General features: G+C 37.5%; 1 protein-coding gene across 2 annotated transcripts in view; it reads left to right on the forward strand.

Moving 5' to 3' along the window:
• ILRUN (inflammation and lipid regulator with UBA-like and NBR1-like domains) overlaps window positions 1-13,200 on the forward strand; it is a 94,622-nt gene that overhangs the window by 43,028 nt on the left and 38,394 nt on the right. Inside the window, exon 3 of one of the 2 annotated variants that reach the window (XM_077904355.1) lies at window positions 1,174-1,371. The exons of the other annotated variant lie outside the window; for it this stretch is intronic. Within the exon in view, the coding sequence (XP_077760481.1) occupies window positions 1,174-1,371 (198 nt within the window). The remainder of the gene's footprint in view (window positions 1-1,173; window positions 1,372-13,200) is intronic. 2 annotated transcript variants of the gene reach the window in all.

Here is a 13,200-nt window from a genome sequence, read left to right on the forward strand (position 1 = left end):
GTAAGTCATCGAGTATATCAAAACCAGTCTCACACTTTGAGAACAAGGTATTGAGGCATCCTAGAATGCTCTCAGGAGTTACATTTCAAGCATGCTTTGTCCTAGAGTCCTGCCATGCCCATTTTTTCACAGTGATTTATTTTTTATAGTGAATTTATGTATCCCCCCCAAAAGATATATAGAGGTTTCTGTCTGTAGTAAAAAAGAGTATACTGGAGAGATTTCACCAGAAAGATAGCCTCTAGTCACTGTGTGGCCCTTTGGCTCTCAGAACTAGTCCATATATGGATTGCTTATTTTGGATTAGTTTACAGGTACACAGGAGGAGGTACCCAAATAAGATCTTTGTCACTTCCAAAGGAGGAAAGACCAAAGAAGGAAAGACGTTTCTGCCCGTGCCTTGTCTTTGTATTGCTATTCCTACTCTTTGTGCAGGTACCTCTTGCTGGTGTCATTCACCTCTGAGACCACAGATCAGTGTGTTGTTACCAGGGGAGTTCACCCCACTGTTCCTGTTTTCCCCACTACTTGTTTGAACCTGAAAATGAAACTTTCACTTGACTCCTCTCTCTCGAACTTGTAGGGTCATTTGCACCTTGATCTTTTCATAGTTAAGGACTCCAGAAGGAAAAGTCATACATCAGGGGAAAAGTTTTAAAAAGAACATAATATAGAAATTATTCCTCATGTGTTTCATCAGCTTGCCTTGATAGAAAAACTGGTGACAATCAAATATGTTTTTACTTAGAATTAGCTTAAAAAGTTCTAGTGAAAATGGGCATGTGTAAGTAACCTCTTAGTGAAGAAAGCAGGCCTCCAAAGATGTAGCCTATGCTTCATTTCCACAGCTCTTCGCAGACATCATTCTTAGTTAGGTTCTGCAGATTCGGTGTGATGGGTGGCCTTTCCTGGGGTCTCTTAAAACACATTTTCTTGAGGAACTGCCTTGCTTTGGTCATATGTGCCTTATCTTAGGGATAGACTGTTGGTCAGAGGTTGTTAACTCTGATAATTCCTTCTGGTCAGTCTTGTGACATTTTATAGCTCAAGGATATGTGGCTAGGTTCACGTATGTGTGAAAGAGAAAAAGGGCTCTTCTACAGTTTTGTAATGAACTGCACCCAGCATAGGACCACTAATTGCCTAACATTTTTTTCTTTTGCTTGAACTCAGGGGCAGAGGCCTGGCCTCCAGGGGTTTGTCTTAAATATGTCGGGGGAGACCAATTTGGACATGTGAACATGGTGATGGTGAGATCGCTAGAGCCCCAGGAGATTGCAGATGTCAGCGTCCAGATGTGCAGCCCCAGCAGAGCAGGAATGTATCAGGGACAGTGGCGGATGTGCACTGCTACAGGACTCTACTATGGAGGTGAGTATGTTCTTATGCAGCCCGGGGTGAAGGAATTAAGGTAATATCTTACAGCATTCCCAGTGTTGCTCACAGAGCCTGTCAAATTACATAACAAGGCATGACCTCTTTTAAACAGTCACCCCATGCAGGTAAATGATTTTCATTCAGTGACTATCTAACAGATTCAGTCTATGCTCTCCCTTTTACACTAGCAGTTTAGTTAAAATTTAGTGAAGTGTGTGAGATATATATATAGATAGTGTGTGAGATATATATATAGATAGATATAGATATATAGATATATATCTATTGTGCATTCTAAACAATGATTTAGTAGTTCTGCTCTTTTTATTATATAATCTAGTAGGTGCTATAGAAATGCTAAAGGCAGTCCTTGTTCTCAGAGTCTCTAGATATAAGTCCTAAAAAAGATAATGCATAATGTGTGTACTTCTCCCAACCTGAGGACCTGACGACACCTCTCTCCACTCTTTATGGGTATACTTTTTGAGCAGAGTAAGCTAAACTGCCTCTTCTTCCCTTTTTCATTTGTTCTTCAACCTAGTCTATTCTTTCTCCACTCTAGAGAAATGAAAATCAGAGACTACCCAGTTTCCAAATTCAGCAGCCATGTAGTCTTCATACTAGCTTACCCCTCTGTCATTTGGCACCTGCTCCAAATGTTTTTTGAAATCTATATCTTCCTAGGCTCACATGATACCTGTCTTGTTTCTCCTCTTCTGAATGATCTCTGTCTAGTTTCATCTTTGCCCCAGGATTGCTAGTGTCTGAGCTGGGTCCTCTTCATGCTCAGTGACCTCATCCATCCATGTAGGTTCAACTGTCACCAGTTCAGTGTACATGGCAATGTTCAGATTCATCTCTGTGTCTGCAAACTCTTTTTGGAGCTCCAACCCTATGTTTTAACTGCTTTTGGACAGAACATGTAGACATCTTGTAGATTTCTGAATCTTATTATCTTCCAGGCAAAACTTACATTCTTCTCAACAACACCCCACCGAGGTGATCAGTCAGGAACCTTGGAGTCATATTTTGTTCAGTCTTAACCGTCCTTTGTCACAAACTGGTTCTTCTTGGTTCCACTATATCCCATGTCCTGGTAATCCAAAAAAATATATATAGTGAATAGTTCCCACCCTCTGGGAGCTCCTAACTGGACCCAAGGCCAGTGGGGCCTTTGGAGTGATTTCAAGGGGTCCTGGAATTAATGTTCGTCTCTATGTTTTTGCAACCAGGGGAAACTACATATTTTTAGTAGCCTCAAAAAAAAATCTTAATGTTAGAAAGGGTGTCTCATAGTGCTTATATGACATCATTCTTTGCCTGAAACCTCCCTGCCTACTGTCCTGAAGCCCAGTTCCTTGGCGTGGGGCTTAAAGCTGCTCACGATCTGGCCTCATTTTCACTTTCATTGTCAGTCTCCTCTTTACTCCCCCACAGCCAGTCCCCAAAGACACCACATGCTTTCACTTCACCATGTCCTTGCTCATGTTGTTCCTATCGCCAGAAATATCTTTTCTCTTTCCAGTAAATTCATCCTCAGGGATGAAGTCACCATTCCTCCTTCCCTCCTTGCTTACTCTCCTCACTACCCCATGGAAATTCATCCCTCCTTTTTTCATTAATATTATGCACGAGCTTGTTATTACGCTTGACACATTGTATTTTAGGTGTTTGTTTACTTTTTACTCATCCTTCTCTCCTGCTAGACTGTGAACTATTTGTTGAATGACAAATGAATATGCAATCATGTATCAGAATGCAGAAATTACTTGTTTTTTCCCTCTGGACTCCCTTTTCAGGCTACTTTTTCTAAGAACCTTTGTACCTGTACAGTTAACCCTTGAACAGCATAGGGGGTTGGGGATGCTGACATGTGAAAATCCAGCATAACTTTTTTTTTAAGATTTTATTTATTTTGAGAGAGAACGAGAGAGAGAGAGAGAGAGAGAGACTCCCCTGCTGAGCAAGGAGCCTGATGTAGGGCTCCATCCTAGGACCCCTGAATCATGACTTGAGCTGAAGGCAGATGCTCAACCAACTGAGCCACCCAGATGCCCCCATAAGTTTTTGACTCCCCGAAAACTTTACTAATAGCCTGTTGACCAGAAACCTTACCAATAATATTAACAGCTAATTAACATATGTTTTGTAGTTATATGTATTATATACTGTGCTGTTCTGTTCTGGTAAAGTAAGCTGTTTTTCAGAAAATTGAGAAAATACATTTACAGTACTGCGCTATATTTATTTTTTAAAAAATCCATGTATAAGTGGATCTGGGCAGTTCAAACCTATGTTGTTCAAGGATCAACTAGCTTCTTCCACTGCTGAGATCCCATTTGCATTTTCTCCCCGCCAGCCATTGCAGTTTCTCTGCACTTACCCCCTTACGTCTCTTTGGCATTTTTCCTCTTTCTACCCAATTAAATTCGATGAATCCCTCACATACCTTTAAAACGTAAGGTGATACATGTCTTATTTATTTTGTAACTTCAGAAAGCTGAGCCCAAAGCAGAGTGGAGATTTTTTTTAAATGAATGTCAGTGTTTTTAAGGGAGGGATGTGACTTTAAAAAAAATCCCTTTGATGCAAAGATACTGCTTCTTACTGTTCTCTAGTGTTTCAAAACTCTGGTCGTGTGGTGTGTTTTAGTGGTAATATAAAAATTATCACTATGTGGGACATTAAAATTTGTACCTATAACATCTGTCATCAATTCTAGAGGTAGGTATAAATATACTAGCTTTGGAGGCAATAAAGAATTTAAAGCCTTTTGTGGTCATATAATCTGTGAATTGTTTCTCAGGACTTTGTGAAATCTAATACCTTCAAGAGATCTTAATAATTGATTTACTTCCATGATTTTCAAAGCATTTTAAAAAAATCAGTAGAACCCTTTCCTTTATAAGAGCATTTATGAATGCCCCTTCAAAAAAAGGGAAAACCTAAAAATGAAACTGATCTTGTTGAATTAGGAGCCTCCTTAAGCTTTGTTTGCCTTCTTGCCTTCTCTGATGACCTCTGGTGCTGTGTGACCTAGAGTTTGTAAACAGTTCATCTTCTCTAGTAAAGAATATAATTCTGTAATATTACAATATTTCACTGAATCCAGATTACTATTGATCATAATACATGCTGATAGCAGACATGGTAGATTGCTGGCAGAATGTGATATAGTATACATAAAACCATAGCTATGAGCACATGAAAAAAAAACCTGCCTTGTTAAGCATTCTTTACCCTTCCCAGTTTTTCTGCTCTCACCTTGTAAGCTCATAGAGTATAGTATAGTGGAAAGTGTTTGGAAAGTAGGCCTAGGTTGCCTGGACACAAACTTGTACAAGTTAGGTAACTACCTTGGGTCTCATCTTCCTGTCTTAACAGCAAAGTTTATTTGTTTTGTTTTTGGTGGGTGGTCTCTTCTACAGTCTTTAGATGGTCTTCTCTAGAAAGAATAATTTTCTTTATTTTTTATAATAAGACTTCTGTTGTTTCAGTTCATTTCTTGTCCTCAAAGGGAATTTTTGCTATATTGAATAATTTATAAAGTGGGGCACCTACCCATTTTCAGTTGGCTGTGCTCTGAGAATCTCTCAAGAGAGGTGCTGTTGGTGTGTTGTATGGACAGTTCTTCATTATGTGGGGTGTGTGTATATGGCCCTTGGCCCTTACTAAATACCTTAGCTTCACATATTTATCTTTACCAGCAATCCTTTTTGACCGCACACATTTCTAATCATATCTGATTCCTGGCAGCTTTATTTTCAAACCCAAATATTTTCTTTTATCTTCTTTTACAGATTTGCTTTTTAGATAAAAGCAACCTGTTATTTAATACCTGCTGTATGTCAGACACTGTATTGGGCTGTGTACATATAAATTACTTTTTATAAAGGAAGTATTGGCTACATTTTATGGATGAGGAAACTGAAGACAAGAGATAATAATATGGTGTTCAGTAAAAGTTATAAATTATAGCTATAAATTAAGAAAAGTAGTTTTATCATTTTGATAAAATGATCTTTGTCATTAATTTGGTCTTCACTACTACATGGGGTTCACAAAGAAACTTTGACTGCAGGGTATTGGTTCCTGTCAGAGCTTAGGGTAGATGGGGTATTAGTCCCCAAGTCTTCTCTACATTTCTAGAGTAAGTTAGGGATGAGGATGGGATTAATATTGGTGAGGCGACTCTTAGGTAGTTGGGTAAATATCAGTGTTCTTCAAAGGAGTTCCTGCCTTCTAGAAGATGGCACACTTTTTTTTTTTTTTTTAATGATAGTCACACACACACAGAGAGAGAGAGAGAGAGAGGCAAAGACACAGGCAGAGGGAGAAGCAGGCTCCATGCACTGGGAGCCCGACGTGGGATTCGATCCCAGGTCTCCAGGATCGCGCCCTGGGCCAAAGGCAGGCGCCAAACCGCTGCGCCACCCAGAGATCCCAGATGGCACACTTCTTAAGAACACTTAGGACACTTGACTCTTGGGAAGCAGTAAGCAGCATGAGTGGTTGTCACCATTTTAGTCTTGATACCAACAGTAATATGCTTCCTCTCTTCCAATAATAGAGTACCCTCTTCCCAGTTCTGTAAGAGAGATTTACTCCTGTGCAGGCATTCTGGTTGTGAAGTAAGCTAAGATGAAGTAATAGTGTGGTCATCATCTGCTAATGAAGGTTTCTCCCGCTTGAAGTAGCTCTTCTTTTTAATAGTTCACATGGGTTCCTAGGGACATTGCAAATGTACATTAAATACTTACATGTTATTCATTTCATTTTTCTGAGGTAGAAATGGAACTTTCCTCATTTTTTAAAAGATGTATTTATTTTAGGGAGAGCAGGTGTGGGAGAGGGAGAGGAAGAGAGAAAAAGAAGATCTCCAGCAGACTTCTTGCTGAGTAGGGAGCCTGATGCAGGGCTCCTCACCACCCTGAGATCACGACCTGAGTCGAAACCAAGAGTCAGATGCTTAACCGACTGTGCCACCCAGGTGCCCCTGGAACTTACCTTATTAAGTTCCTAAGCCATAATAAGTCCCACATGCTAGGAAACTTATTGGGTGCTCTATATAAACCACAGTTTATTTCCTAAAACTTTTTAAAGTTCTTACATCTTCTCCAGTTAAAGAATGACTTGAGGTCGTGAGTTTGAGCCCAATGTTGGGCATGGAGCCTACTTTAAAAAAAACAAAAAACCTTGATATTTCTTATCTTTTGATAATAACCATTCTGACAGGTGCGAGATGGTATTACATTTTGGTTTTAATTTTCATTTTCCTGATGATTGGTGTTACTGAGCATCTTTTCATGTGTCTGTTAGCCATCTAGATATCTTTGGAAAAATGTCTATTTAGTTGACCTTACCATTAGAACTTTTCTCTTTTATATGTTATACTCAAAAGGTTGCCTCATTTGCTTCTAGAAGATCCTCAGTAAGGCATTCTTTGTTTGGATTCTGGTCTCTAGAATTCTGTAATATCAGAAATATGAGTAGCCCTTCTAGCCTAAGCTGATTGTGACTTGTGTAGGAAATGTTTTTATTAGAAGGGACGTCTCAAATGTAAATGAATCTGGAATCCTTAAATATGTTTATGTTGTAAGATTAATATTAAGTCTATCAGGTGATTTGCTATTTCAGCTTCAGAGAAGAAAGCCTACTGTTGGTGGTAGTGTTACCAGATGGTGGTAATTATTTGGTGGTTGTGTCTAGGTAGTTCCAAATGAGTCGAAGGCAATGTAAAATGGCTGTAGTGTTCAGATTAGCCTCTAAAATGCACATATGTGTCATGAACCTGTTTGGAACATAGAAAATCAAGAAATCAGAAGAATATACATATATATGTATATATATACGTTTAATACATATATGTGTGTGTGTGTATATATGTTTGATAGAAGGGCAAAATATAATTTGAAAGCAGCATCTATTTTTCTTATGGTAGCTAAAGCCCTTTTGTTGTTAACAGAAACTTCTCTGATCTAGAATGTTAGGTTTCAAAGATTCAAAATTTAGGGATTGACATGACAGTTCCTTAAAAAATGTTGTTTTATTTTGATTTTAAAGATCTTATTTATTTATTTATGAGAAACACACAGACAGAGACAGAGACATACGCATAGGGAGAAGCAGGCTCCCTGTGGCAAGCTGATCCCAGGACCCTGAGATCACACCTGAGCCAAAGGCAGACACTCAACCACTGAGCCACTCAAGAGCCCCCTTAAAAATGTTTTTAACCAAATATAATTCTTTCTTAAAATATGAATATATTTCTTATTAAAAAGAAAATAGTTATAAAATCCCTGACAATTTTAAAGATTAAATACTTAAGCATAATTTGCTTTTAAAAAAATACGTATATAGGGAATCCCTGGGTGGCTCAGCGGTTTCGCGCCTGCCTTTGGCCCAGGGCGCGATCCTGGAGTCTCGGGATTGAGTCCCGCATAGGGCTCCCAGCATGGAGCCTGCTTCTCCCTCTGTCTGTGTCTCTGCCTCTCTCTATGTCTATCATAAATAAATAAATCTTTAAAAAAAATACGTATATAGAATCCCTAACTCTTTTGTGTGTATGCATTGGTAAGGGCTGTAGCTGGGGGCTGGATCTAGTTTAAAAGTGTTTTTAGTTAGGGCAGCCCTGTGGCTCAGCAGTTTAGCGCCGCCTTCGGTCCAGGCTGTGATCCCGGAGACCTGGGATCGAGTCCCATGTCAGGCTTCCTGCATGGAGTCTGCTACTCCTTCTGCCTGTGTCTCTGCCTCTCTCTCTCTCTCTCTCTCTCTCTCTCTCTCTGTGTTTCTCATGAATAAATAAATAAAAATCTTTTAAAAAAAGTCAGATAGAAAATATTTTTTTTAAAAAGTGTTGTTACTTAGCATAACCCTATCATAGTAAAACACGTAAAAACTGCATTTCTTTGATCTTATGTGATAGCAATTTTAATATACATCATTCATTTAATGATTACCTTTCTTGCAGGGAGGGGAGGGTAGAGCCATTATATTAAATGAACACATTTGATTATATGATACTTTTAATTTCAGAAATAATAAAAATGAGGAAAAAAGGACATGACGGGATATGTATATTTCCACTTCTCAAAAAAATATGTCCATATATGTTGAAATTGTTTCACGTGAGAAATTCTTAAGGTTTTACTGGATTATCATATGATGGGAATTTTTAGTAAGTGCCATTGTGTGCAGTTTCTACTGAATTAGGCCAGATCATATCTCTTATAAAAGTAAGGAAGCAAGCATAATTGCTTTCCATTCAAATCGTGAATACCTACTTTATCAGTATGTGCTATAAACCTGCTGAAAATTGTGTGGTTATTTTGTAACAGATTGATGATTAGTGTCTAAAATGATCCATGTATTGGTCTCTTAAGCTTTATCTGTTATCTTAGTTTTTCAGATGGAATTTATATTCCTCAATTACTGCTCAGAATGTAGCCATTACTGTATTTTTAGAAACCTCCCATTAGTCTTGTAGTTAAAGGTGGGAGTCTTTGCAAAGGGTGTCTCCTTACTGAAAAGCAAATGCATTCTGTTCCTGTAAATGATGCTTTGACTCTAGCCCCATAATACTCTAAGGGGTTTTTCCCTGAAACAGCAAAGATACTTGTCATTTAGAAATCAGTTCATTCTAAAAAAAAATTACATTTTTTAAAGCTTTCTTTATTTTTCTCCTTTTATCTCTAAAGAGCTTGTACTTCCCTTTCTTTACAAAGAGAGTTGTCAGTATTGGACCTTGGGGCTCTAGAAAGGAATGCTATGTGTACCTGTTAACCTCTGGATTTTGATTTGTAGTGATCAGTGTTCTTCCAGTTCCTCTTGATTTCTTTCTTTTTTCTTTTTTTTTTTTAAGGTGTATTTATGTATTTGTGAGAGAAAGAGAACACAAGCAGGGAGGGAGGGAGAGAGAATCCCAAGCAGGCTCCACATTGAGCATGGATCCCCACACTGAGATCATGACCAAACTGAAGCCACGAGTCAGACACTCAACCAACTGCACCACTCAGGCGTTCCCCCCTCCCACTTGATTTCTAAGAGTTTTGCTTGTACTTTGTTTTGAGATGATTTTGAGAGCAATTGAATTCTAGAGTGAGTTAAGCTGTGGCTTAGTAGCCACTTCAAAGTCATTTTTTCTTTTTAGTTTTAGTTTCTGTTTTATGTTTAGAAATCAGAAGTGATTAAGAAAACAGATCCTACCTCTGACCTAAATCTTATGTGAGGACTTTTAAAAATGTTCAAAGTAATATATTTTATGTTAGGATAGCCAAAATAGGGTCATTTCAACCTGAGGCTGTAGCCACATTTTTGGTAATCAATAGCTATCTGTCTGTGGCCAGTAGCCTGCCTCATGGACAATGCAGTTCTATAAACTAATATGTTGTGCTAATTTTTTTTTCCTTTAAGAAATTGTATAGAAATGGGGGTGTTTTTCTTTTAAGAAATTTGCCAGTGAAATCATCTGGGAGGGTTCTCTTTGGAATTAAAATTACTACAGTATATTGTCATAGTTATAGATCTGTTCAAGTTGTCTATTTCATCTTGGATGACTTTGGTTAATTTCAAGGAATTGGTCCTTTTCACTAAATTGTCAAATTTTTGTGTGTAGAGTTGTTTGTAGTACCTTTGTTATTGTTTTAATGCCTTCTGTCAGTAGTAATAATCTCTTCTCTCATTCTTTTTCTTTTTTTTTTTTTTTTAAGATTTTCTTTCTTCTTTCTTTCTTTCCCTCCCTCCCTTCCTTCCTGAGAGAGAGGGAGCTCATGCGTGTGTGGACGCACCTGGGGGGGGGAGGAGCAGAGGGAGAAGGATAGGCATACTCCACACCAGGCTCAGAGGCCCACGTGCAGCTTGGTTCCACAACCTGGAGATCATGACCCGAGCCGAAATCAAGTCAGATGCTTAACTATTGAACCACCCAGGCGCCCCCTCTTCTCTCATTCTTGATGTTTTATGTTTTTTGTCCTTTTTTCTTTTTGCTTTTTTTTTTAAAAAAAGAGATTTTATTTATTTTATTGAGAGAGCACAAACCAGGGAGGAGAGGGAGAACCAGGCTCCCATTGATCAGGGAGCCCAGTGCAGGGCTGGATCCCAGGACCCTGGTATCATGACTGAACCAAAGGCAGATGCTTAACCGACTGAGCCACCCAGGCACCACTTCTCTCCTTTTTTCTTGCTAGATTTCTTAATTTTATTGGTATTTTCAGAGAACCAGTCTTTAGTTTCATTGATTTTTCTTTATTTTTCTGTTTTCAGTTATTGTATTTCTGCTTTTAATTGTTTAGCCCTTCCATCTTAAGATGGAAGCTAAGGTTGACCCGAGACCTTTCTTTTATAATATAGGTGTTTAAAACTATTTTCTTAGCCCATTTGGGCTGCTGTAACAAACCTATTATAGATGAAGTGTGTTGTAAACAAATTTATTTCCCACAGTTCTAGAGGTTGGGAAGTCTGAGGTCAAAACTCCAGCAGATTGGGTGTCTGCTGTTTGCTTCTTAGTTCATAGAAGGCTGTCTTCTATGTTCTCACAAGGCAGAGAGTAAGGGCTCTCTCGGTGGTTGTTTGTTTTTTCTTAAGAGCATTCTTAACCCATTCTTGAAGACTCTACCCTCAACCTAATCATCTTCCTAAGGCCCCACTGCCAAATACAATCACATTGGAGATTAGGTTTCAACATAAGAATTTGGGGATGGGGGCATAAACACTTACTTTATAGCAACTGTAAATTTCCCTCTAAGCATTACTTTTAGCTACATAGCACAAATTTTGAAATATTGTGTTTTTATTTTTATTCACTCAAAAATATTTTCTAATTTCTCTTGAGAAATTTCTCTTTGAGCCATGGGTTATATAGAAATGTGTTGTTAAATTTCCAAATGTTTGATGGTTTTCCCATTACCTTATTTAATCATTTCTAGTTTCATTCCATTATGGTCAGAGAACACAATTTATTTTGATTTTGGTTCTTTGAATTTGTTAAGATGTTTTTGTCCCAGAAGATATTGTCTGTCTTGTTTGTGAATATTTTTTTTTGGGGGGGGGGTTTGTTCGTGAATATTTTATGCATACTTCAAAAGAGTGTTCTGGTATCTTGAGTGGAGTGTTGTATAACTGTCAGTTAGATCCAGTTGGTTGGTATTGGTTTTTCAATTTCTCTGTGTCTTTATCATTTGCTTGTTTTAGTCTAATAGTTCTATCTATTATTGAAAATGAAGTGTTGAAGTCTCTACCTACAGCTTTGGATTTGCGTATTTCTTCTTTCAGTTCTGTCAGTGTTTGGTCCATTTATTTTGAAGGTCAGTTGTTAGGTGCATACACATTTAAAATTATGTCTTCTAGGTGAATGACCCATTTATTTTTGCGTAATGTCCCCCTTTTCCCTGATAATTTTCTTCACTCTGAAGTCTACTTTGATATTAATAGAGCCATTCTAGCTTTCTTTGATTAGTGTTTACGTGATATATCCTTTTCCAGCCTTTTACTTTCAACCTACCTGTGTCTATATATTTGGAGTTTCTTGGAGACAGCATATAGTTAGACTAACTTTTCACCCAGTCTGATCATCTCTGTCTTCTAATTGGTATATTTAGATTACTCACATTTAATGTTTATTGATATATTTGAATTTATTTCAATCATTTTATATGTTTTGTGTTCTCTTATTTGAGGGACTTTTAAGTCTGTTATATCACTAAACTTATTAGGTATTTGCAATTAAATTCTTTTATAAGTGTATTTTTTCTGATAATAAAAGAAATATAGAACTTAGAATATACAAAAAATATAAAGAAGAAAACAAAATATTTACTCTTCTATATGGATATAAACACTGTTAATGTATGTGTCCAAATATTTTTTTAAAAATTTATTTTTCAGGGTGGGGGTAAAAAAAAAAATTTATTTTTCAAAAAAATAAATAAATAAAAATAAAAATTTATTTTTCAAATTTGATGTTATGCTACACAGTTGTGTAACCTACTTTTTTCCCTACTCACTAATATTTTAGGATCTTTCCCCTTGTTAAATACTCTTCAAAAACACAATTTTTAGGAGTTGAATATCATTCCATTGGATTATTATTAATCAAAATATTGTAGATAATTCTTTTCTTTTCTCTTATTTCCTTCTTGGTTGCTTGCTTGCTTGCTTTCAAGAGGGAAAGAGAGAGACAGGGTCAGGGAAGGGCAGTGGGAGAGAGAATCCTAAGCAGACTCCATGCCCGGTGCAGAGTTCGACACTTAACCAGTTGAGCCACCCAGCCTGCCCTAGATAATTCTTCTTTTAAAAAATTGTGGTAAGGGATGCCTGGGTAACTTAGCGGTTGAGCGTCTGCCTTCGGCTCAGGGCGTGATCCCGCAGTCCCAGGGTTCGAGTCCTGTATACGGCCTCCCTGCATTGAGCCAGCTTCTCCCTCTGCTTCTGTTTCTGCCTCTCTCTGTGTATCTCATGAATAAATCTTTAAAAAAAAAAAAAGAAAAGAAAAGAAAAAAGAAAAAAAGATGTCCCATTTAAATAAATAAATAATAATAAATATATATATATATATATATAGTGGTAAAATGTTAAAATGTACAACTCTGTGGCATTTAGTACATTTGCAATATTGTACAATTGTCATCTATTTAGCTCCCACACATTCTTATTACACCAAAAGGAAACCCCATGCCCATTAAACAATCACTCCCTATTGTCATAGCCTCTGGCAACAACTAATGTGCCTTCTGTCTCTGTGGGTTGCTAATTCTTTTTGCTGAGGTGGGGCAAAGTGTATAAATAATGATAAAATAATAGATGTATTAGACAGCCATCTGAATAATA

Source organism: Canis aureus, chromosome 7 (genome assembly GCF_053574225.1).
Source record: "Canis aureus isolate CA01 chromosome 7, VMU_Caureus_v.1.0, whole genome shotgun sequence".
NCBI lineage: Eukaryota > Metazoa > Chordata > Mammalia > Carnivora > Canidae > Canis > Canis aureus.